This window comes from Phodopus roborovskii, unplaced genomic scaffold, assembly GCF_943737965.1.
Source record: "Phodopus roborovskii unplaced genomic scaffold, PHOROB, whole genome shotgun sequence".
NCBI classification, from domain to species: domain Eukaryota; kingdom Metazoa; phylum Chordata; class Mammalia; order Rodentia; family Cricetidae; genus Phodopus; species Phodopus roborovskii.
The window spans coordinates 12,376,334-12,402,855 of record NW_026126409.1 but is presented as its reverse complement, the minus strand read 5'-3'; the positions used below and the strand labels follow the sequence as shown (position 1 = coordinate 12,402,855).

Here is a 26,522-nt window from a genome sequence, read left to right as displayed (position 1 = left end):
TTTCATAATGAGAAAGGTTTTCTAAAAGCATAAAACTACAATGGATGAATCTCAACATTATACTGAGTGAGAGAGGGCGGATGAAAAGGGGCCACATGATGTATTACTGTAATGGCAAGACAAGTGTGTTTAGTTGAAGGGGGGGGGCAAGAGCCAATGGCAAAGACAGAGCAGTAATGTTTACATGGTGACATGCACTTCTTTGCCAGCAGGGGGCATATTCCATTAAGGAGCTGACACAGTAGCGTGGCTCAAGGGCTCTGAGCGGCTCTGGGTGTGGACCCGTGCCAGCAGGCTACTTTGCTGGAGAGCCTGTGCTGTGCAAACGGCTCCCACGTGGTGAGCTCAGAGCTTTATCTCATTGGTGCCACCTGCCAAGGCAGGGAAGGAACGCCTGGCCATTTGGAGAGTGCTGGATGGTGATACAATGACCACTATAAATGTCAGTCGGGCTGGCTAAGAGTGGCCAGGAAAGGACAAAGGCAACTGCAGGCTAAGAGGAGTCACCTTCTTCTAAGATGGAGAAGTTCAAGGCGGCAATGTTGTTGGGGAGTGTTGGTGATGCACTCGGCTATGGAAACGTCTGCAGGGAGAACAGTGTTTTAGGCTCCATCCAGGAGGAGCTGCAAAAGACGGGAGGACTGGACAGTCTTGTGCTCTCACCTGGAAAGTGGCCAGTGAGTGACAACACCATCATGCACATGGCAACCGCCGAGGCCCTCACCACAGGTAGGACTGACTGGCACCCCCCCCACAGGTGTGTTGGGGTAGAAAGATGGGTGTGTGGCTTCCTGTGTTGACAGCAAAGCAGCGCCAAGAACCTTGAAGATGGTGCTTTCATGCTGTGTTACCTGACACTGCCGCTGAAGGTGGTGATTTAATATTCACCCAAGACCTGGAGCCTGACAGGCAGCAGGTCATGTTTCTCCTGTGTGTGTCTTTGGGGCACAGCAGCACTTTGCAGACAATTAAGTTCCAGCTTCTAAACAGCAACATTCCCTTGCTTCTGCTGTGGCACAAACGTCTGGGCGCTGCCTGTTCTGATGGGATCAAAGCACAGGCAGAGGTTCACACTGCAGAGGATGAGTGAGTGTCTTGTCCTAAATTTATTTCAAAAGAATGTGTTACCCAGCTTGAAACTTGGACCCACTGAAATAACATTATTTGGGGATTGCATCCTAATTCCAAAGAGTTAAGGTGAAAATATCCATAGGAGTGATTCAGTTTGGAGACTGTGTGTAAATGTTATAAGAAAGAGCAGTTTGAATTCAGGAAAACAAAGTGTGTTCAGTAAGGAGCAGATGGTGCTAAGATCAACAAGACGTTACCTAGATGTCAGAGGATAGAGCATATACCAACACAGTGTGTCTTTGCTATGCAAGGCATGCTAATGTCCTGCAGGTCTCATATGCCATCAATTCAAAATTAAGATCTGAGGGCAGCAGTTAAGCCAACAGATCTCACTTATGCATTCACCATTCTTTTCATCTGCTGTGAACAAGCCCAGCTTAGTTCTGTGGTCACTGTATAGGAATGCCACCAATGTCATGTCCCTAAATAGAGCTGAAGTACGTTGATAAGATACGGTGTCACAGCTCGTTGAAATGGTGAGGCATCTTTCTGAGTGGGCATAATTATGGGAGCCAGTATTTATGGATTCTGCCGTCATTGTATAGGAATATCACCAGCTAGTCCCAGATAACTAGGGGAAAGTAAAACACATCAGTAAGAGACAGTTATCAATTCCAACTATTTATGTCTTCTGATATTTTTGGCCTTACTTACATGCCTTTATGGTCAATACTACAGCTCAGAGCCTGCCACATCTTACCACCTCTGGAGAACATGACTTTTCCAACAAAACTGCAGTTGGTACTTAACTTTTGACATTTGCTTCCTTGATGCTGTGTGCATGCCATTGCACAGCTTGTTTCTGATGGGTGTTCTGAGAGTGCCAAGTGCTAGGCCTGTATCTGTCTTCTCTGGAGAGCCCCTGACAAAGGTAGGTCTTGTGTAGTGACACAGGGACTTGAGATCATCTATGGGCCAAAGTCCACCCAAGATGAAGTATGCATATTTGGTAAGGTTTGGGCCATTTTGCATTGTTATTATTTTTTTTTTTTTTTGGTTTGGCTTTGAGGGAAAAGTGAGTTCCCTGCCAGTCACCAGGAGTACCAAGCATGTGTTGCTATGTTGTGCCCCATCGAGCCTCTTGTTGTAAATCATGAGAAAACACTTGTCGAACACCCCCTTAGTTGATCCTCTAGACCAGAAGTTCTCAACCTGTGAGTTGTGACCTCTTTGGGGATCAAATGACCCTTTCACTGGGGTTGCCTAAGATCATCTTAATATCATATTTTATATTATGATTCATAAGAGTAACAAAATCATAGTTAAGAAGTAGCAGCTAAAATAATTTTATGGTTGGGGTCACCGCCACATGAGGAAGTATATTAAAGGGTGTCAGCGTCAGGAAGGTTGAGAGACACTACTTTAGACACCAAGCATGGTTTTTTTTTTTTTTTTTTTTTTTTTTTTTCTGCTCACTAAACTCAAGGTTTTGACTTTAAACAGCCCAGGCCCACTTTAGGACCCAACTCCTTTCAGTAAAAGTTCATAATGAGCTGCCCCAACTGACGTACATGCACTGTCCCAAGGTCATGTCATCTTCATATTCTGAAAGGTGGCTTCGGGGTTTCCATTCCACAGGTGAGATGGACACTTGGAGCCATGTGAGAGCACATCCAGGCAACCTGGCTGCAGGCCATGTTCTCATGTACCCTGTCTACTGCCTAAGGTCAAGGTGGCCACAGAACTATTAATTACAGTGCTGGATGCCCTATGGCTGCTTCCCAGAATGGATCCCCTCTTAGCACTTTTAAACAAGTGTCACTCATGATTCCATCACCCAGCAGTGGCTATGTGGTCTATAGGCCATGGCTTAGCTGCCACTGTGACCACAGCTCATTCAGGACATGAAAGCAGAAACAAAGGCAAGGCCTTGTCTGATGTTCTACAAGACCCGTCAGTGGTGCGGCAGCTGAGACCTCAACTCAGGAGTGCGAAGACCGAGGCGACTTCCTCGGTCACCAGGCAAGCACCAGGCTTTGAGTGTTTCTCATTTTAGGACCGTTTGCTCTGGGGCTTGCGTTCGAAGCTCCACATTCCCACTAGCTGCTGCTGAGCCTAGAAAAGTGGTGAGGTGCTCACACCCATGCTCCTTAAAACCCTTGTGGGTGTGGGAGTCAAACAGAGCCACAGGATGCAAGGCCACCAGGCTGGGGTCAGGCTCTAGAGGATCTTGTGCCACTGAGGGTAATTACACCATTCTGGCTGACTGTTGACTTTCAGGGCCAATCAGTAAGGCAGGGACAGGAGGAGGGCAGGAAGTGTCTCAGTGTGCAGCCTGCAGGGAAACTGAGACCAGCAGAACACTGGTGTGCCAGACATACTCCTTCTCTTCAGATTAGAGTTAGAGCAGACACAGGTCAGAGCCAGGGTGAGGGGAAGTGGATGCCATCTTGTGGAATTCATAGGTATATTGCTTCAAACTCAGTTTTGCTTTTTTTAATCATGTCAGTTGAGAGCTACTGGCCAGTTTTTTGTGTTTTGGTCTTTTTTGTTTTGTTTTGTTTTGTTTTTTAAGATTTACTTATTTATTATGTATACAGTGTTTTTATTATGTATATGGTGTATTATGTGTACAGATGGTTGTGAGCCATCATGTGGTTGCTGGGAATTGAACTCAGGACCTCTAGAAGAGTAGCCACTGCTCTTAACCTCTGAACCATCTCTCCAGCCCCTGCTGGCCAGCTTTCTAAAGTGACTCACCTTTCAGGAGGATGGCAATAAGTGTAGTAGTCAAAATAGGGTGCTGGATTTTCATGAACCTTTTTTACTTTGGAAAAGCTCAGTTCCAGTTGAAGGCAGAGATTTTCGTGGCATCTGGTCTTATAATAATTGTTTTAGAGGGCTTGGGGAGGCCTGGGCTGCCAGGACGGAGGAGGAAACTGCCCTGGTCGGTAAGCAGATAGCACTGGTAACCGGGTGCCTGGCCAACAGCCTGGCCACGGGACAGGTCCTGCCTCCCAGCAGGGGTTTGCCGGCAGACAAAGCTAATTTTATTCCTGTAGGGCTGCCACCAGAAGCTTGGCTGGAACATATGGCACTCCCTCCTCCAAAACAAAACTCTGCCCATCCTTTCTCCTGCCCCAATTCCTAGCCAGGCCTGGCCCTAGAAGAAGAATGGCAGGGGGCTGCCTCTGTTCAAGGGCAGGGTGAAAGAAAGGCTCCTTCTCCAGGAGCTTACAGCTAGGGGTAGAGGCTCAGCTCCTACTCCTACACGGGGAGCAATTCTGATGGGCACTTTGTTTCTCTTGGCAACAAGGGAGTCTGAGATTTCCAGCCTGCTCTTCTCTGGAGCAGGACCACCAGCCCCTTGTATCCCATCCATCTCTAACTACCAAGCCCTCAGCAAAGACAGATCCCCCATGGCCAGATGATCAAACTCCTTGGCTTCTACTACCTGGGTGTATGTGACTGTTGTCCACCAAGCTACGGATTAACTTAGTGACCAAAAATCTCTGGCTTTGCAGTCAAGTCTCCTGAGCTCTAGCCAGGTAGTGTCTTCCTGGAGAAAATGATGGCTGCTCTAGGCTACAGGAGGCAGAGCTGGGCCAGGCCCCGTGCTGGCCAAAGGCAGATGTTCAGGGTTTGACTCATTCTGGTCTCACGCACACACCACACACACACACTTCAAGGGAGCAAGGCACAGTTTGGCAATAGCAGCCATACAGAGCCTGGGGTCCCCAAGGGGGAGGGGAAGCAAGAGCTCAGAGGAATCACCCTGTCTCCTGGTGTCCCTTCAGAACACTGCTCTGCAGAGCGTAGCGTGGTCTCGTTTATTCTGAGTGGACAAAACCGTTAGTAAAAATGAGGGTGGTAGGTGTTCCCTAGACCCTCAGGACACCAGTGTGGTGGTTTAAAAGAAAACGCTCCCCCACACTAGGAGGTGTGGTTTTATTGGAATAGGTGTGGCCTTGTTGGAGGAGGTATATCACTGTGGGGGCAGGCTTTGATGTCTCCTCTGGTCAAGCTTTGCCTGGTGTGACACTCAATTCACTTCTGGTTGCCTGCAAGATGTAGAACTCTGAGCTACTTCTCCAGCACCGTCTCTGCACGCACACTGCCATGGTCCACCATGATGACAACGAATGGAACCTCTAGACTGTAAGCCACCGCAATTAAATGTTTTCCTTCATAAGAGTTGCCGTGGTCATGGTGTCTCCTTCACAGCAACAGAAACCCTAAGACAACCAGAATAGGAGTTAGTGGTCAGCTTAAGGCCTAAAATCCATCCAGGCAGCAGCAGAGATATCAAACTTTCTCCTCTAAGCCTGCTCATGCGTCCTTGGCATCGATGGAAGCCATTCCCACGCCCAGCACCTCACACTTTCTGTCCTCACTGACATCTGTCCCCACCCCTTCTTCCATAGACTACTGGTGCCTGGATGACCTGTACCGGGAGATGGTAAAGCGCTATGTGGAGACAGTGGAAAAGCTTGCAGAACATCGGCCAGACCCTTCCACAATTGAGGGCTGCTCAAAGTTGAAACCGGATAACTACCTCCTCGCCTGGCATACGCCTTTCAGTGAAAAGGGTCAGAGAGCTTTCTGTTCACAGAGCTGCTGTTAGGGGTCTGGCGGGTATGAGCGCAGAGGGGCTTTTGTTACCCATCTCCAATTTACTTTAAGGGATATTTGCCTTTCCTTGAAGCATGCATTTTGGCAAGAAGCACTCTCTTTGTTCACACAATTCAGCATGTAGGCAGCCCCAGCTCCCACCTCCTCCCCTGCTGGCCAGGTCTCCTGGGACCCCTTAAGAATAGTGAAACCACTGCTCAGTATCTACCTGAAGGGGACAGAGTGCATCTGTTCCCCGGTGGTGGCCACAACTGTCAGCCTATGGCCAGCTCCATCAATCTGGGGACCTGGGCTCACTCTTCCCAAACAGAAGAGGAAGTGCTAAAGCCTGGAGTCTCTCTGAAGGGCAGGACAAGAGGAGCAGAGCACAGACAAGACCAGGTCAGCTGCTCCGAAACCCCAGGAATTTCAAGAGAGAACAACCCAATAGAAGGTTCAATGTGAGAGGTGTAGATGCCACCACCACGAGATCATTTGAACAGGTATAAACGTGTCACTATGAAGAGAAGCAGTTTAAGCAGGTATAGCAGGACTGGTGTTGTAGTTTCATTTCTGCTACTGTGATAAAACACCCTTGTCACAGTTTAGAGGGGAAGAGGGTTTGTTTCAGCTGCAGTTCCATCATATGGAGAACTCAAGGCAGGAACTTTAATCAGCTGGTCACATCACACAGCCAAGAGCACACGGAAATGAATGCATGCATATTTGCTTGCTTGCTTGCATCTCATCTTGATTTCTCCATTTTTAAATGTTCAGGATGCCCTGTCTAAGAATGGTACCACCCACAGTGGACTGGGTCTTCCCACATCAATTAATTTAGCTAAGACAACCCCCACAGATGGGCCTACAAACCAACCCAATGTAGACAGTCCCTCACTGAGACTCTTTCCAGGTTATTCTAGATTGTGTCACGTTGACAGTTAACATTGACCATCACAATTACAGCACAGGAGGACTTCAGGGTCATCACTGTGTTGCAAGAGGCTTCCTTCCAGGCAGAGCAAAAGTGATACAAGTTCTTGAGAGGGAAATCCAGCGTTATCTGTCAAAGTTGTTTAATGAAAATGCCTTTTGGTGTGTTATTCTATTTCTAAAAGTCTTAAAGACCCACAACGACAACACACAAAAGCAAATGGCAGAAAGGTGTGTATGAGGATGACCCTGGCATCATCATCTGTGCTAGGAAAACCCTGGAAGCAGCTTGGTGTCTCTCAGTAAGAGAATGGGAAAGTAAACTCTGTATCTACACAATGGAATGCTATGCAGCTCTTTAAAAAAATGGAGCAGATCTGTATGTTGAGGTGTGGAAATTCTCTGCTATAAATTGGTAGAAAAAGCAAGATTCTGAGCAGTCCTCTACATCATTCCCATATGCATGTGAAGAGAGTTCATAGAGTGTGCATGAGTGTCCATACAGGAAACTCCACAAAAGACCAGAGAGCCTTGACAACAGAAATAAACAACGTTAGAGTCTTGATGTATGGAAATGACCACAAAGGTGGAGTGCCTGAGGAGGACTCAATTATAACTTAATAACACTCTTTTTAAAGAGAAGTTCCCAGGAAGAGTGCCGTATAACAAAACTGTTTCGAAAGTGGAAGGAAACAACTAAAGAGAGAGGGAAGAAGGAACGAAACAGCAATATCTGGGCAACACCACTTCTGATGTTCCTCAAGTAGATGCTCACTCATTACAACCCTGCCCATTTTCAGGGATTAAATAGCTCCATTTTCTTGCAACCTGACCCACAGATCTCTCTTCTATTGTCTGGGACTTGGGTGGCTTGTTTATTTCACTCATCTAAAGCTATTCTAATGGCACATTGTTACCTAAATGTCATACTTTAGGAATTGTAAATGCCAGACTTCCAGGGGTTATGTGGGCAAATCAGAGTTCAGGTGTCTGTCACCCGTGTAGGTTCAGGATTTGGAGCTGCCACTAAAGCAATGTGCATCGGGATGCGGTACTGGAAGCCAGAACGGCTGGAGACCCTGGTTGAAGTCAGCATTGAGTGTGGAAGAATGACCCACAACCATCCCACAGGTAAAGCAGGTGCTGGGGGCAGGGCAAGTCCTGTGGGGATGCATTCCACTTGAAAACAGAATTGCCATTATGTGTGGTGCTAACAAAGCCACACTAGGGGAAAATCCTCAAGGTTCCTATATCATTCATGTCGGAACAGAAGAGGGGAGGTGTAGATCTTGAGGGGAAACTGGGCTCCAGGCCAAGTGGGTGTCAACATCAGTCCTATGGGCTGCCACCCTTCTCCATGGCCTGGCCTGTGCCTCTCTGCTTAGTCTCCAGGTCCTGTAGAAGCCTGAAAGGGTAAATGTCTGGCCTCCTATATACAGACACACAGAGAGAGAGAGAGAGAGAAAGAGGGGGGGGGAGAGAGAGAGGCAGAGTTCACAGCTCTGGGGACAGTCTGTTTGGACTCAGGCAGCCACTGGCCCAGGTAACAGAGCTTTCTCTCTCTTTCTGCTGTCCTCCAGGTTTTCTTGGGTCCATGTGCACCGCTCTGTTTGCCTCTTATGCAGTACAAGGAAAGCCACTTGTACAATGGGGAAGAGATATGCTGAAGGTGGTCCCCCTGGCCGAGGAGTACTGTAGGAAGACCATCCGGCACATGGCAGGTGAGCCTGTCTTCCTGCCCTACTACTCTCCACTCACCCAAAGCACATGTGCTCACATTCCAACTCAAGTCCTACACCCGCCACCCAGCAACTCTAGGTGCTCACCCAAAGGCAATGCCTAGAGAAGTCCTTGGTCAGTATGGGAAGATCTGACTTCACAAAGTCCTCACCTGGCAGAGGGCAGACACCTGCTCCAAGTGGTACCAGGACCTCAAGGAGAACCACATGGGTGGCTTACTTCCCCAGTAGCCTAAGGTCTCTGAGACACCTACACCCTCCGCATCTCCAAGCTGACACCAAGTGTCTAGTGCTATAGAGAACCATCTCTGCGTTCATAGAGGAATAGATTGCACCTACATTTCGCACAGTCACACCCTAACCTTTACTTGACCAAAGAGATATATCCCCTGCCACACCCTTCCATCTGCACCAAGGTGGGTCCCCATGCCTCGAGTCCCCAGAGACCACAAGGTTTCCATCTGCCCTCATTAATCCAGAGCCTGTCACCCTTTGGACATGGTTAACCTGCTACTCAAAATCCCTGGGAACACTATGGGCTTCCAGTGTTCAGACACACAAGACCAAAATACACCTCACCCTCCCAGACCTGACTTGGGAGCGCTGTACAATAGACACAGACACAGAGACATAAATGCAGGACCAGAAAACTCAGGACTGGCTCCCCGAGTCAGGGAGGATATGGAAGACCCTCTTACCCCAGGGCTGCTCCCCCTCTAAGAGGGATGTGTGTGAGTGGAGAGTGTGGGCTGCACCATGTGTCTTTCATTGCACCTAAGTAGGAGCAGACTTTCTAAAACAAGCCATCCAGGATATCCAAAGAAGGAAGGATGTGAGCCCAAGGCTACTGTTTCTCCAAAACAGCATGAAGCTGAGTGTCATCAAAGTCACCACAAGATGGGGGATGGGGGGCAGGGAGGCTCCTGAGGATCTCCTGGGCAATTTTACAAGGATGCACAACACACAGGAGAACAACCACTGGCCTCAGCACTGGGGGAAATTGGTCCTAACAGACGGCGCTTGGCGTTGTAGCTAGCTCATCTCTGAACTGTCCATCCCCTGCTCACTTGGTCTCTGGGGGACATTTATTTCATTTATGTTTGCTTAGTTTAAGCCATCATTTGTAGAATTATGTTTCTTACATTTTTGCTTTTGGGGGACCCACCACCCAGCTCCCAGATAAATCACACACAGAAGCTTATTCTTAATTATGAGTGCCTGGCCTTAGCTTCGCTTGTTTCTAGTCAGATTTTCTTAAATTAAATTAATCCGCCTGCCTTTTCCCTTGGGGCTTCTATCTTTCTTACTTCTGTGTTGCTTACTTTTCTTCTCACTCCATGGCTGGCTGAGTGACAGGCCCCTGCTGTCCTCCTCTCCTTGTGTCTTGCTCTTTCTCGTCTCCTCATTTCTCCTATTTATCCTCTCTGCCTGCCAGCCCCGCCTATCCTTGCTCCTGCCTTGCTATTGGCCGTTCAGCTATTTATTAGGGCCATCAGGAGTTTTATACAAGGAAAGAATCACAGCCTCACCGAGTTAAACAAATGCAGCATAAACAAAAGTCACACCCCTTAACATTATATTCCCTGACAATCGTTCCCTGGTTCCTGTGTCTCAAATGGGCTCAGATGTCCCCTGAAGATCCCCCAATGCTGCCTACAGAGAGTGGACTGTTTCTCTCATCTGAGCAGAGTCACCAGATGCCTCCCAAGACTAGAAGGCAGTTGCTATGATAGAGTAAACCCTTGCAGTACAGCATCGAATTGCTAAGGGATACCCAGGAGTCCAGAACCTGGGTGGCTATTTTTGAAGCATGCCATCCATGGGGACATGAACCTGAAAACAGAGTTCACTGCCAGGTCATCTGGGGACTTAACTTTTTCTGGGAGGTGACCCCTGAGAAACAGTCCTGTTATATCTGTTTGATTTTTAAAGTTTGCTTAACTAGAGTTTTAGGAGCTCCTTAGACACAAGCTTTCAATAGAGTCTAAGCTCACCCAGAATAAGTTGTTCTGTTAGCATCCTTGGAGAGCGTACTCTGGAGCTCCCTCCCTGAAGACAGACCTAGCTGGTCCTGGGTTCTGGGTCTGGAAATCTGCCTTCCCCAGCTGCTCTCACCTGCTCCCTGGGTGGAGGTGGTGCTGGGGCCAGTGCTGCCCATGCAGGCATTTTGCCTTTAGTGGTATTCAGGTAGACATGCATTCAAGTATTCAGCTTTGTGAAGCCCAGTGGATCCCGAATCCCAGTGTGCAAGTCGGAGAAGCTGTCCCAGCACCTCTGATTTGCCTCTCTGCTGCAGCCTCTGTTCACCGCCCTGTAGCCATTTACTTGCAACTTGGGTTTCAGGCTATCAGTAATAATGAAACCTCTCTTCTTATTGTACAGGTCCAGCTTTAAGCTAATGAGAATACAGAATTCCCTGATGATTTTGCTTTGGATTTCTGGGTCTTTTTTGTTTGGGAAATTTTTCTTTGTTTCTCCTTTTCTTTCTTTCTTTCTTTCTTTTTTTTTTTTTTTTATTCAGTGTCTTATGCTTACCAGACAAGCACTCTTAACCCTGAACTACATTGCCACACCTAATTAATTAAAATCATAGGCTCATACTCATCCCATGATCACTCTCTGCCCCAGAGAGCAGATAACTCTGGCTTCTCCTAATCTTCTGTGCTGCTGATGGAAGCAGCCATACCTCTCAGGGCTGCTTATTTTGGGTACAGGTACTCTGTCCCCCCATACCCACAGCAGGGAGAAGGCACTGCCCACCTCTCCCACCCCCATGCCCACCTCCACCAGGCACCATCAGCCCATCTGCTCTGTGCTTGCACCTAGAGTACCAAGAGCACTGGTTTTACTTCGAAGCAAAATGGCAATTTTATCTGGAGGAAAGAAAAATCAGTGAGGACACAGAGAACAAAGCCACCTTCCCTGACAACTACGATGCTGAGGAGCGAGACAAAGTAAGTCTAGCCCCAGGCCTGGGATGGGCCTGAGCAAATGGAACTCAGCCAGCAGAGTGAGTGAGTGAGCAAGTGGGCGAGCAGCAGCCACAGGGACAGACTTGGGGCTTTTGCCAGACTTACATTGATCCATGGTTCTCTTCAGACATACAAGAAGTGGAGCTCAGAAGGCCGAGGGGGACGACGTGGCCACGATGCCCCCATGATAGCCTATGATGCCCTCCTTGCTGCAGGGAGCAACTGGACCGAACTGTGCCAGCGGGCCATGTTTCATGGAGGTAAGATGTCCTCCTCTGTGGTGGATACTCCCAGAGGGTACAGACCCTGTGCCCTGAAGCTCTTTAAGGTGTTTAGGGTCCACAGACATGGGGTTCAGCCACAGACCCAGAACACAGGCCCATCTCCATTGCTGGACACACTCTGGAGTCTCTGATTACAGCACACATACTAGCATCGGGGCCACAAACATGGCTGCAGTAACCTACTTTGGTATGGCCCACAAGCCTGCCAGTCTCACAGGGGACCACTGTCAGAGGGAACGGGACCAGGTGCAGGTGCAGGGACTCTTCCCTTCCCAGCTGCTCACTCAGATGGGTGGGTCTTCCTCCAGGCTCCTTCCCACTACAGTTCTGTAGCCACACATTTTACAGCCAGGTTCTGGGGGCTGGGTGAAAATCTTCTCTTCCTGAGTCCCACAGCTCCCTGGTGGCCCCACTCCCGGGGCTTGCCAAGTGTGAAAACAAGTGGTGAGACTAGATGTCTACTTTCCTGCCTAAGCAGGACTCCACAAATACAAGGCTCGCTAGTGTTTGCAGTCCTTCAACTAGGATAACCCAAGCCCACACTGCTGGAGCCATCTGTGAGCATCCGGAGGAGACAGGCTAGGAGGAGGGCAAAAGGGGTTGGGGTAAAATTGGTGGAGTCACTTCATATGGTCAGAACATCTTGTACAGACAGGGAGGTAAAATGCACACAATTACATCCCCTTGTCCTTGCAAACAGGGGTAGAGTGAACGCAGAGTATCTGGAATTCACTCACTTGAGGCACACTGTGAGACAAAGAGGGCTTGGCATGGCCAAGAGAGACAAGATGAACTTGCATGGCTGAGAGAATCTGCCAAGGAAGTCACTGCCCTTGCTGTTGCCACTGACCACTGTCCCAAAGCAGATGCATCTGGCTACAATTGGGTGTGTGGCCAGAGCCCTAAGCTGCCAATGGGAAGTTCTGTGTGGGACCAGAACTTTGTTCCACAAACCATGTTGTGTCCCTCGGTTTTCTCTCAGCTTTCCTCTGAGAATGAACAGATGGTATCAGAGCTATCCTGGAAGCAGGTTTTACTGGAAGGAGAGAAAGAACAGTTGTGGGAAGTCAGGCTAGAGTGGCTCTTTGCTGTAATGCTGTTCCTGGATATCTGTGTTCAGGCCTTTCCTGGGACCAGCCCCCAGGGCTCTAGGTATATCTATGCCAAGAACAACTTCCCTGACTCTCCCACTCCATCCACCATTGTGGTCCCAGCCTCATCCAATCATATCCTCTCTCTCTCCCTTCCTCTCTCTCTCTCTCTCTTTCTCTCTCTCTCTTTCTCTCTCTCTCTCTCTCTCTCTCTCTCACACACACACACACACACACACACCAGCAATCAATAAATAAATGTACTAAAAGTATTTTACAAACGGGAGAAGAAAGGGCAGTGTGGCTCAGCTGGTAGATTGCTGGCCTTACATGCACTAATCCCTCAAGTCAATCCCCAGCACCTCACAAACTGGGTGTGGTAGTAGCATATACCTGTATGGCCAGCATTAAGAAGGTACAGTCAAGACCATCAGGAGTTCAAGGCCAGCTTTTGCTCCATAGTGAGTTTCACACCCTGGGCTGTGAAAGACCCTGACTTGAAAACAATGGACTGGAGAATGGTCAGCAGTTAAGTGTGCTTGAGTTCAGCTCCTGACATCCATATAGTAGTAGCACACATCCATCGTGAATTGTAATTCCAGGGGCTTTGCACCCTCTTCTGGCTTCCACAGGCAACAGACACACATATGGTTCACATACATTCATGCATTCACACATTCATACAAAACACTCAAACACACAAAATAAAAACAAATATTAAAAAACCACAAGTGAAAGTGGCTGTGGGTGTGTTGACTGCCAAGCAGAGATGGAAAGGCAGAGAGCACACAGCTGTCAGACCTAGGCAGCGGCCCAGTGGGTTCTGCAGATTCAGTTTAAGGACAATTTTATGAGTATTTCAGAGGTAAGTAGCATATTATGGAGTAAGATAACTCTTTTCTCCTCCCAATCATGATGGGCCAGATCGCCCTTTTAGGAGATTTCTTCCCACAACCCACTAGAAAAGTCCAAAAAAAGGTAGATGAAAAGCACAGTATGATGAAGCCAAACTCACATGTGTGACAATTGGGAAAGTGCCCTGGTGCCTGCCTTTCTGATACAGAGGAACAAACTAACTGTATATTAAGTGTGCTTGACCACAATGAGGCTCTGACCATCAGGAGACAGCTACCGCATGCAGGCACATTTTCTTGACAAACTCAAGTTTAACTCCTTTATGAGATTGCTCGAAGTCCAAAGATGGATGCCATGGCTGTCGATCAGTTAAGGAACTCAAGGCTTTGTTATGGGAGCTGAGGCCAGGCCGTTTCAGACTTCCAGGCTGTACAAACAGGAACAGGGCCTGGGCTATCTGTTGATACTCCATTTTTGACTGCTCACGGCTATCTGCTACCTAATATCACTGGGTCGGTTTGTGGTGGCAAGATGTCACCTACATGGGAGAGAAGAGAAGCAGGAGCAGAGCAAAGAAGGGAGCAACGCTTAGAACTGTGGCTGCCTCAGTAGCTGGCAGCCAGGGTGCGGGGCAGCCCCATTTTTTTTGAGGTAGGGCACCGCAGCATGTCGCTGGCTGGCCTGATACTTCCTAGGCCAGGCAGGCCTTGAACATGAGTCAATACCTGCCTCAGCCTCTTGAGTACTAGGATTACAACTTGTCTACCACGACTAGGCCTGTCTTCTCCAGGATGTTCTCAGAGATATAGGGGGAGCAGGCTTAGTCAGTGGGGACACCCCACCCAGGACACACCTGTGTTTGCCATTTCAGGGGAGAGCGGAGCCACAGGGACAATCGCTGGCTGCCTGTTCGGGTTGCTGCATGGCCTGGCCACCGTTCCACGGGGCTTGTACCAGGAACTGGAGCACAAGGGCAGACTAGAGGACTTGGGCACAGCCCTGCACCGCCTGTCCACAGAAGAAAAGTAAAGTGTTTCTCTGCCATTTTCCCTCCCAGAGGGCAGCCCCGTAGTAGTGCCCACACTCAGATTTAGAGCCTTCCAGTAGAGGGTATACATGTGCAGTTTCCACTTAAGAAACACATGCCTCATGGGCCGTAATCCAACTGTAACTTCTCCCTCCAATTCCAAGCCCCGTTTGCTATATAAAATACATTGTTTGTCCTAAGAGAACATTGTTCCTTACCCTCGCTGAAGCCTGGTACACCGCTGCCAATGCTTCGTGTTTGCTGCTCGCAAACCAGATGCTTGGTGACAAACTGTCTCCTGGACAGTTGGTATATTTTCTTCTGCCCCAAAAACTGGGTGCTGCTTGTTCACCTATCGGAACTACACTAATAGCCGTGGCCCTCTAGCTGAGAACCTTCCTCAGTCTTTCCGCCTCCTAGCTATATATTTCTACCTGCTACCCGCTGGCACGATGCGGGGTGGGGCATCTCTCTTCAGCAGTCAGATGTGCTTGTGCCTCATAGTAGAGAGGCTTGGTGACTTCAAGATGTACCCAAGGCAGTCATTCAACCTCCTTGCCATTTTGTGTGTGTGTGTGTGTGTGTGTGTTTTGTTTTATTTTTATTTTTATTATTTTTATTTGCCTGTGTGAGAGTGTTGGATCCCCTGGAGTTACAGACAGTTGTGAGCTGCCATGTGGGTCCTGGGAATCGAACCTGGGTCTTCTGGAAGATCTGTCAGTGCTCTTAACCTCTGAGTCATCTCTCCAGCCCCTCCTTACCATGTTTTAGTCACTAAGCTTTTACTGAAATCTTTTTGAACAACTAACTGCCTGAGAAAGCCAGACAATTTCCTGTGTCGCATGATGCATCTTCCATGTAGGAGGAAGTCTTTAGCCACCCTATTCTGCTCCACAGAGACTCACCAGCAGGGGTTAGCTGGGAGTGTGGGGAAGGTGGTCACACGCTCCAATTCCAACCATGGCTTTTGATGTGGGTTTTTCTCTGTGGGCGTTGATGATAGCTGGCTGTGCTGGGCCTGGGCAGCACAGCTGGGCTGTCTTGGTGCTGCGTTCTTCTCACATGAGGCCTTGTCTCTAAGAGCCAACACTGTCTGCTAAGGGAAGCTGGCGGATCCGGGAAGCTCTGCATGGGGGTGGGGCTAGGGCAGAAAGCTTTCACCATTGGGTTCTGCAGGGCCTCTAGGATGCAAACTCTCCAGGGGCCTCAGGTGCTTCTGTCGGATGGTTGAACAGGATATGGTTCCCTTGTGATAAAATGTCCAGACAGACAGCAGGACAAGTGGCTGCAGACTTCATTAGCAAAGGTCACTGACACAGGATGTGTTGGGACCTCTGAAGTTGCTCCATCCCAGGTACCCTGTTCTCTTCTTTCTCGATCCTAGGGAACTGTCTGCTTATGCTTATAGATCACAATCTATTATTGAGGAAAGTCAAGGCAGGAACTCAGAGGCAGGAGCCATGGTGTAATTCAGCTTACTGACCTTCTCACTGGGTCACACTCAGCTAGCTTCCTATACAACCCAAGACCACCTGCCCAAGGGTGGCACCTCCTAGCACGCCCCTAATGCATCAATTATTAATCAAGAAATTGCTCCACAGGCATGCCCATAGTCCAGTCTGATTGAGGCAATCCCACAATTCAGACTCCCCCAGATAACACTGGGCTCTATAGCAGAAGTTGACAGCAGAAGCTAAATAGGAGACAGAGAAAACAATCCATAGAAGATGTGTCCTGATGAAGACATGTCCCCTTGTTGGGCACACAGCATCCTGACATGGATGTCTCATGCTGAGCTACAAGGAGAGACTACGGACAGGCAAATAGACAAGTTAGTACAGTGACTGCAAGGCAGCTTCAGTCACTATGGAGGGAATGCATACGAAGCAGCTTCTTCAGATGGGGGTAGGAAATGGTAGCATCATGGCCTGACAATTGGTAGAGACCACAACATATTTTATAAATTATGATTTGCCATGGCCCCTGTGTGCCCTGCAGTAGTGGTATGGTTCAGGATGTGGTGACCTAGCAGGTTAAGAAAGGAGTCTCTCTGATGGATAGTTGGTAGCTATTCTGAGCCCTGACGTTTATTTGAGCCCTCTCTTCTCCTGCAAGGAAACTGAGGCAGAGGTGCACTCTGCCAGAGGATGCTATGAGTCCAGCCATGCTGGCATAGCCTCTAACTGTGGGGCAGCACAGTGAGGTCCATCTACCCTGGCATAGCCCCTGAGCATGGGTAGCCCAATGAGGCTCAACTTACCATAGCTGATGAGGAACTGTGTGGTGATATTTTGTTTGTGCTCTAACAAATAAAGCTCGTCTGGAGATCAGAGTGCTGAGCTAGCCACTAGTTAGCCATAGAAGCCAGGCAGTGTTGGCACACACCTTTGATCCCAGCAGTTGGGATCGCATGCCTTTGATCTCAGTACTTGGGAGGCACACGCCTTTAATCCCAGCACTGGGGAGGAAGAAACAAGAAGTGATGTGGCTGGGCAAACAGAGGAATACAAGGCGGGAGGAGACAGGAGCCCACCCCCTTTTTCAGGCTGAGGAGATGTTGAGGTAAGAAGTGGCTGTGGCTTACTCCTTTGTCTCTCTGATCGTTCAGTGTTTACCCCTATATCTGACTCCAGGCTTTTATTATTAAAACCAATTAGATTCATGATGCAGAACTGGACTGACCCAAGACTGCATGGTTTCAAATAGGGATAGGCAGGGCTTGAGGTCTGCTGTCCACTTTCTTCAGTAGGAAGCTGCGATGGTGGCATTCCTTAGGGCTGATCAGCCTGGGTGTGTCCAGAGACAAATGTCCTGTCCTAAACGACCTTGCCTGCCTGCCACTGATGCCTAAATTAGGAAGGTTTATGGGCCCCCTGTTTGTGTTGGCCATGGAGGAGAAGACTGCGTTCCCTCCTGGGCCAGGCTCTACCAGCTCATCCAAGTACCTAAGAACGTGGAAAATGGGCTTAGTCATGTCTACATACGGCGGCTGAGTGAAGACTGTCTCACACAGGCCGTGCAAGGCCCCACAAGCTATCCTGGGGCTTCAGTGTGTGTGTGAGGATTCAGGGATGTTCTGGCATAGATTAGGCCAAGGGTGCCAGCAGCTCAGGCCTGGGGTGGGTGGGAGGAGACCACAAGAGATGGTGTGGCCTCGGGAAACAGCACAGAGAAATCCCCATAGGATTGTGGCAGAGGACACACAGCTAGGAAAGACACCTTGAAAGAAGCCCTGAAGTGACATGCAGAGGGTGAGCTGCAACATGCCAGTGTAGAGGGAAGCTACACCACTCAGGAGGAACAGATCTGTAAGGTTGGTGCCAGAGCAAGGAGAGCAGAGGGGTAGGAGGGCCGCCCCGTGTGCAGCTTACAGTTGCCACAGAGACAGGTGAGCCAGCTATTCACAGGGGCCATACTACTCCCACCACAGTCATCTGCCAAGGCTGTCCCTGGTTCTGGCAAGAGTGTGAGCACTGGAAAGAAAACAAACATCTACCCACGTGAGGCCACGTGCAGCAGGGGGCTGTGGGCCCAAACAGAATGGCTCTTAAAATTGAAGTAGGAACTCAAAGCGGTCACACGGTAACTGGCTGCCCGATGGTGTGCTGGGAGCAGCCATGGGCTATGAGCCTGCAATTGCCCTGACAAGGGCACAATGATGCTGTGTCCCCAGGCACTGGCACTGGCACTGGCTGTTTCAAGAACAGAGTGCCTCAGGCAGATGCACTAAAGCAAAGATATCGAGATGAGACCAGGCCAGAACCCATTTCCCGAGGCTTACTTCATCTTGAGTCTGGCAGGAGTTTGAAGTACATGAAAGACTGGGCCTAAAGATCAGAGGGTGTGTCCTGGAAGAGGACAGAAGCTCACTCACAGCCACAGTGCATGGCCTGGGGGATGATAAGAGCAAAGATCCACACAAAGGAGGGAATTCTGGTTCATAATGATGGTCAAACACAATTTTGACTCATTGGAGTGAGCTGTGAAAACCCCCTTTACTCAGCACTTACAGTACAGAAATCTTCTGCTGTAGGGCCAGGGTGTGACAGGGCCAGGTGTGACAGTGCCAGGTGTGACAGGGCCAGGTGTGACAGTGCCAGGTGTGACAGGACCAGGTGTGACAGGGCCAGGTGTGACAGGGCCAGGTGTGACAGGACCAGGTGTGACAGGGCCAGGTGTGACAGGGCCAGGTGTGACAGGACCAGGTATGACAGGACCAGGTGTGACAGGACCAGGTGTGACAGGACCAGGTGTGACAGGGCCAGGTGTATGACAGGGCCAGGTGTATGACAGGACCAGATGTATGACAGGACCAGATGTGACAGGACCAGGTGTGATGGGACCAAGTGTGACAGGGCCAGGTGTGACAGGACCAGGTGTGACAGGACCAGGTGTGACAGGACCAGGTGTGACAGGACCAGGTATGACAGGGCCAGGTTATGACAGGGCCAGATGTGACAGGACCAGGTGTGACAGGACCAGGTGTGACAGGACCAGATGTGACAGGACCAAGTGTGACAGGACCTGGTGTGACAGGGCCATGGTGTGACAGGGCCAGGTGTGACAGGGCCATGGTGTGACAGGGCCATGGTGTGAAAGGACCAAGCATGGCCCACTAGGAAAGAACTGAAGTCCCTAATCTGCTAATCCTGGCCCATAACTCTTAGGAAAGTGTCTGCCCTGACTGAACTATCTGAGATGATCATGGGAGCTTTGGGGTAACTTTCTGAAATTCCATCTGGGGCCGCTTGCTAAATCCCCTTTCCGTGTCTGCCAAAGAAGTCAAACTGAAGGCGGCAAGCGGCCTCAGTGCTGGTCCCTGGTGATGGGCAGGTGGTGAGCTGCTGGACAACACTTTGGCAACATGCTAGCTTCTAACTGATTATGAGCTGACATGTGATGCGGTGTGGCTTTGGTCCAGACAGCAGGATGTGTTTAGAAACAACAAATCTCTTGATCTGAGACACTCAGCAAGCCTCCCTCAAAGTGTCCTGCTCACACACTGCCCAGAGCAGAAGGCGCTGTGGAATCCTGGCATGGGATGTGTGGAGAGGTCAGGCTGTCTCTTCTGTGGTGGGAGAAGGGGGACAGTTAATGCCCCTGTTTTCTCATTTCTCCCTTTAGACCACAGGCTCAGGAGGCCCCAGAGAGGAACTTGGGAATGACACTCAATGTCCTGCATGTTGGGCTCGTGGCCGTTAGTCAGTGGGTCAGAGTACCTCACTATATGTCATCCCTATGGTTATTTCAGTCGTCCTAATGACTCACCTGAAGTCATTAAGACAGCTGAAATAGTCTAGCCAGCCTCACAAGCTGTGTGACCACAAAGATCCAAGAGGTACCAGGGCCTTTGAGCCTCCTCATATCGCCTGAGCCAGGTGAGTCTGTCCACATCCCAGGCCTGGGGAGCAAGACCTTCCTATCCCCACAAGCTCGGTGACTCCTAGGAACTCACACAAGGAGGCTGTGGTGGCTTGGTGGGGGCACTTAGTTGGGAGCTGGTGTCAATAATTGTCAGTAATTCCATATGGAGACTGTAGAGTGAAGTAAGTATAGGTCAGTCCAGACCCCACTTGAGATTGTATGTGCAGATATTCATGATGGAATTAATGGTGGACACATCCTGAAACCAGACCCACAAAGGATGGTGGCAGCAGCAAGGATACACAGGAAGAGTGTGACTGTACCCAATCTAGAGCAGTATGGATCAGAGATGGTGTCCTCTGGGCAGCACAAAGATTAGCCAAGGAGAGCAGAGGCTGCTGGATGTGGCTGGCAGAGGATGATTCTGGTCATGTGGCCATCAAGAGCATGGACACTGTCAGGCTGTCAGGTTCAGTTGTGTGCGTGTGAGGCAGGCAAGCCTTCAAGAGGGGCCGGGAATGTTTCCTGGGGCCAGTGACAGTCTGACCTGTCTTAAAGCTGTAGGGCCCTGTGGCTATAGGGGGTGTAGGCTAGGAAAGATCCTGTGTGTCCCAGGGGAAGGTTAATAGAAGAATTTGAGGTGTAAGGGCTTAGTTCATGAGCATGCAATGTGCCAGTGAGACCCAAGATATCCAGACAGAAGCTTGTATCTAAGCAGCTGCCAAAGGCCAACCCCAAGATGTAGAAATTAATGGCCACCAGTTCCAAGATGCCCTGGAAAAGGAAAAGATGCCACCCGGGACCAAAACCAACCCACTTCCAAGACAGTACCATCTTACCTCAGAGGCAGGAAATCTGGGACCCCTCACATCTGTGCAACTGTGCATAGATTTTTCTCAAGCCCAGCTGCGACACATAGCCAGCCCCACCCCCACACCATTCCCTCCGCAGCTGTGAAGACGAGCTGGTGGTTTTACAGGATGCACAAACCCCTAAGAATCACTCAGCTGATACTGCCCCCAGGGTGCTGACCACCCTCAGGTGAAAGGAGGTCTCTCTCTACTCAGGGCAGCTTCCACGGGTGAGAGATAAGTCTGGAGAGACATGTCCACAGGCCATCTGGATGGGAGACAGTTCAGGCGGCAGGACTGTGAAAACCAGTTGTCACAGGTTAAGCCTGAGCTCTGAGTCTGCTGGCTTCTCAACTCTGAAGCAGACCAATGGTGTGTCTTTCCACTCGGGGGCCCAAGGGAGTGTTGGGGCTGCCCCAGGATTGGTTTACTCTTGCAAGGACGCAGAGCAGCCACTTCCCAGTGGGCAGGATTGGCCTCCATGTCCCGATTACTCAGAACAATGGCGTTCTTAGTGGTGGACAGCACAGCTGCTGCTTGGTTTAGTTATTTTTACACCGTGGTCATTGCTGTGCACCGTGCTTGCTCATGCCCCGCCAAGGCTTTTCAAGTACTCACGATGCAGCTCCTGTTAATACCCCTATTTGTATGCCAGCTCTCTGAGTGAGCTGGTCTCAGGTGTGGACAGACCTCCTTGTCCCTGGTTAGTATTCAGGGCCAGCACCAGCCCAAAGGCGCAATACGTCCTAACTCCAAGACCCAGTCCTAGGGGTCCTCCAGGGGCTCTCATGCTGTCTTAGTTTGGGCGGCTATCACTGTCATGAAATAAACCTGACCAAAACAATTTGGGAAGGAAAGGGTTTATTAGGCCCACACTTCCACATCACTATTCATTGTCAAAGGAAGTCAAGACAGATACTCAAACAGGGCAGGAACCTGGATGCAAGAGCTTATGTAGAGGCCATGGAGGGGTCACTACTGGTGCAGCTCCTCATGGCTTGCTTAGCCTGCTTTGTTTGTTTGTTTGTTTGTTTTTAGAGATAGGGTTTCTCTGTAGCTTTGAAGCCTGTCCAGAGCTCACTCTGTAGAACAGGCTGACTGAACTCAGAGATCCACCTGTCTCTGCCTCCTGAGTGCCACCACTGCCCCTGCCTGCTTTTTTTAGAACTCAGGAACACCAGCCCAGGGGTGGCACCATTCACAATGGGCTTGGCTTTTTCCCATTAATCACTAATTAGGAAAATGCCCTATGGATTTGTCTACCTACAGCCATTGCTATTCAACTGCAGTTCCCTTCTATCAGCTGTGTCAAGTTGACATAAACCTAACCAGGATAAGAGTAATCTTATGAAAATGACAGTAAAATATGTGACCATTGTAGGTTTTCTGTTTGTTTTCCTACAGCTCCAAGAACAGCAAGATTTTCCGTGAGAAGATGGCCATCGATGCACAGACCTTGAAGAAAAAGATCAGCAGGACATGTGACGAGGCAACCCGCACTCTCCTCAACAGCCTCCTGCTTTATGTCTTGGACCGTGCAGATGGGTCCCAGAAGGCAGAAGACAGAGTAAGTAGGGCCATCCACCCATCCCAACACCAGGACGTGGGTCGGAGACCCACACGTTTCCAGCTTCTCCAGGCTAAGTTCATGGGCACTGGGCGGGAGCCCCACCTCAAGAAGACCCGGGAAGTGGGCCGGCTGATTTCCAAGGACAAGCAAGGACCTGGTAGGAGTTTTGTAAATGCGACTATCAACAAGCTCCTAGAGAAGACTAAGGAAGGAGCCAGCCGTGCCGGCCAGAGGACCCCAGCCAATGAGAAGCCCCGGTGGAGTCCCACAGGTGGGAAGAGCAATGTGAAAAACATCCTGAAGAAGTTCTTGGCTGCAGAAGAGAAGGCAGCTAAGGAGAAAGAAGCCTGTGAGAAACCTCCTGCTCCTCGGCCTGGAGCTGCCAGGGGCCTCCTGCCAAGAATTGTGGGCCGGAACTCCATCCTCTCCAAGCTGAGAGAAAGATTTGAACAGAGTGGCTGCCTGCACTCAGAAGCTGGAGTGTTGCCCCTGCACAGGGAAGGACGGAAGAGCAAGGGCCTACAGAAGAAGAAAGTGCACAGGCCACAAGTACGGGTACTCCACATAGCTACCATGGCCACCAGTTGTACTAGGACTCCCCCTGCCCGATTTCTGGCCTGCACAGCCGAGCCCCTGCCAGCCCTCAGCATTGCCACCATTGTCTGTGGCCCCCAGAGCTGGTTGTCCCATTGTGCAAAACTTAGTCACTCAGAGTCCAGACGCTGGCCCATTGGAGAAACCAGAACGTCTTCCAGCTCAGAAAACCTGGAACCCGAAGGAAACAAATCAGAAGGACTCATGAATGAGGGCCACAAGGAACAAGTGCAGTCCTCAGTGTCCCAGGCAGTGGCTCATGTGGATGGTCACATGGCTGTGGACATGGGTTTCTCTGGAATGTCTACCAAAGGCCAAGCCCTGCCTGGCCATGTACCACTGTTGTACCCACTTGGACTGGACAGCCCCAGAGATACTGGGCTAGTCGGAAAGGACAGGACAGCAGAGCCCAATACACAAGAGGCGGCAGCTGACACCCAGGAAGAGAAGGAAAATGCAAGGGGGGTCCCTAAAATCACCATGACTGTGTGCAGTTCTGAGGATGAAGCAGAAAGGACACCTTCAGGCTCAGAAAGAGAGCCCTTCTTTGCCTTCCAGTGGCACCTGCCAGAGCAGGAGGCAGTGTCACAGGTCCCCCTCCTAGCCCCTTTAGCAGTCCAGGCTGAGCGGCGAGCACAGCCCGCCATCAAGCCTCCAAAAATAACAGTGCAGCTTCCCATTGTTCACGAAATGCCTGCCTGTCCCAGCCCTCTGCGGCATGCAACAAGTCATGAAGACAAACCTTCCCAACTTTCAGGAAGACAGGATGTGACTGAAAATAAACAAGCAGGGTTTTCCACTGTGAATGAGGATGGGAGGGGTTGCCAAGCCCCAACAATACTGAGTAAACCTCGTGGGATGCCAGTGAGCCTCCAGCCTGTGGCAGCAGACGGACTCCGGGAAGACATGAGAGATGACGCTCAGGTGGATGGTGATGCCTCACAGACGTTCCTAATTCCATTTCCTTCAAAGACTGTTCCTGGTGGGCTAGAGAAAGAACACAGCCTTGAGGACTCATGTGACATCAGGAACTGCATTGGCACTGGGGGAGAGCACATCTCTGACCTCAACTGGGAAAGGCACCTATGTCCAGAGTCAAACAAAGCCCCTACACCTAGCAATGGCACCTCAAGTTATCCCAATGTTGGGAGATGCCATGCAGGAGTGGGCACCAGCTTGGCCACTGACCTCCAGCAAGGGATATCCCCCACAGCGCCGGTGCCACCCCAGGGCTGCATAAGGTCTATGGGTCCTATAGCATCAGGCAAGAACATCCAGTTTGGGCAGGAAGAGTGCAAACGGACCCTGAACGAATCAGCTTCACCCCCAAGCACTGCTCAGGAAAATGTCAGCCATGATTTGGGCAATAGCAGCCAGCCCACATTAGATAAACAGCCTACTACAGGTATCAAAGCTTCTGGAGAGGTGACAACTATAGGGGCTGTCACTGGCCTCACAATGCCACAGCCAAGTAGTACCCAGAACCCTGAATCCAAGATAATGGCATGGCCAGCTGGTACTCGGGACATCGAACACAAGATAATGCCACAAACAGGTGATTCCAAGGATGCTGGGCACAAGAAAATGCCACAGACAAGTGGTGTCCATGATGTCAAAGACAAGCAGATGTCATGGGCAAGCGGCACCCAGAACAATGCATGCAAAATGCCTCATGATTCCCAGGATGTTGAACCCAAAATAACACCACATCTAGGTACTTCCCAAGAGCCTAAACACAAGACAGCACTGTGGCCAAGTGGCACCCAGGACGTTGAACACAAGACAACACCTCAGCAAGATAGTACCCAAGACACTAAACAAGTGACACAATGGCCAGGTGGTACCCAGGATAATGAACAAAAGATAATACCACAGCCACATGCTCAGGACCCTGAGCATAAGGTGGTGTCACAGACAGGTGATGCCCAAAACCCTAGACAAAAGGCAACATCGCAGCCAGGCAGTACCCAGGGTACTAAACACAAGACAGTGCCACAAGCATGTGGTACCCAAGACAATGAGCACAAGATGACAGCACAGGTCAGTGATGGCCAGGATGGTGAACAAAGGCCCAAAAACAAGACAACGCCACGGTCAAGTAGTGTCTCGGACTACAAAGACAAGAAAACACAAAAACCCAGAAGCCATCCTTTGGTGTCAAGCAGGTCCCCGAAGGGCGAGAGTAGAGCCACTGAAGGAAGCATCTCAGAAGACCTGGTGCAGAGCCGTGTCCTGATGTCGGCAGCCCCAACTGTTCAGCTAGGGGAAGCTGCAGATTCTTGCCCAGGGCTTGTCAAGTCTCCAGTATGTTTTTCAAGTGAGCCAGCACTGAGAAGCAGTTCAGGAACAGAGGACAAAATTACAGCCATGGAGAGCATGGCATCCCCAAGGCCACAAAAGTACCCAGCAGAGTATCCGAGCCACTCACAACTGCCTTCTGTGGGCCAACAGGCACTGGACAGAAAGTACCCTGAGAGAGAACAACACTTCCCTGCAGCACACTCCCCTACGTATCCTCTAAGGCCAGCCACAAAGGGGAGGACCAGGCAGGTGGAGCCAGCCTATGATTCAGAACCTCCTATCCCCACACAGAAGGCAGAGCCCAGGTGTGTCCCCCAGGCAAAAAGCTTGGGGAATAAAGCCAAAGAGAGTCTCCCAACCCAGGGAGACATGGGCAGGCCACAGAGTCAAACTGGATCAGAGGAAACTGGTTCAGGATATGCAAGATTACACCAAACTGGACAGTTAGACGTGCTGTGTGTGGCAGAGCCTCAGGTGTGGGCTTCTCGGGACCTCACAGTGAACGAAAAGATGCCAGTGGAAGAGACTCCCTACCAGCACAGGGACAGGGGTCAGGAGCATCTCCTGAGGCCACTGGGGAAGCAGGAAAGGAGCCCAACTGAAAGAGACAGCCTTCAGGATGACGATAAGATAGCCACCCCTGGGAACCCAAGGAAGCCTTGTGGCCTGGCTATGCCTCAGGGAGAGGCCAGCCACCCATTACCTCCAGCCTGGGGACAACCTGACAGCACAACTGAAAAGGGACCCCCTGCTGGCACAGGCGGGGAGCCTCCAAGTCTGAGCCCCATACTTGGCAGTCAGCGGAGCCTGGGTGCCCTGCATCTGCCCCAAGGCCAGTCCCTGGCTAGAAGCAGGACCACAGTCTGCTCCCTCCACACAGCAGCTGACCCTCCCTCCCTCACACCTAATGCTGGGGATCACCTGCTCTTCCAAACCCTTGCCCAGGATGGGCCCACAAATGCCCCTAGGGCAGAAAAGGACCTACCAGACCATAGACACCGCAGGTCGGTGCACTTAGCAAAATACCTTGCCCAAAGCTTCAGTGACCAGAAAGCCTTCGAGCTGTCCTTTAGGCCCACAGTCCTCAGGGCCGGTGATACCTTTGAGCCCCCGAAGTGAGAACTCACTTTGAGCCAACAGGCTTGTCTCCAGATGAACATGACTTTGAGCATGCCCTACAGAGAGGACATAGCTGTTAGCATCCCTCCCTTCCCCCCACTTCACATGAACTACTCCTGGGATGCACATGGGAGGCGCCT

The 26,522-nt window shown here is 50.3% G+C and overlaps 1 protein-coding gene across 1 annotated transcript; it reads left to right on the top strand.

Annotated features, from left to right (window-relative positions):
* Positions 1–338: 338 nt before the first annotated feature.
* Positions 339–26,522, top strand: Adprhl1 (ADP-ribosylhydrolase like 1). Its single transcript, XM_051182039.1, has 9 exons — positions 339–729; positions 5,496–5,660; positions 7,621–7,746; positions 8,196–8,336; positions 11,181–11,308; positions 11,454–11,586; positions 14,428–14,581; positions 22,203–24,001; positions 24,068–26,522. The coding sequence occupies exons 1-9, from the start codon at positions 519–521 to the stop codon at positions 26,380–26,382; spliced, it is 5,172 nt and encodes a 1,723-aa protein (XP_051037996.1). The 5' UTR covers positions 339–518; the 3' UTR covers positions 26,383–26,522.

Bases quoted from the DNA above. Each gene is read 5' to 3' on its own strand.
- Adprhl1 (XM_051182039.1), top strand. From the start codon at position 519: ATGGAGAAGTTCAAGGCGGCAATGTTGTTGGGGAGTGTTGGTGATGCA. The intron at 11,587-14,427 runs GTAAGATGTCCT...TTGCCATTTCAG, and splicing joins GCGGGCCATGTTTCATGGAG to GGGAGAGCGGAGCCACAGGG. The intron at 14,582-22,202 runs GTAAAGTGTTTC...GTTTTCCTACAG, and splicing joins CGCCTGTCCACAGAAGAAAA to CTCCAAGAACAGCAAGATTT.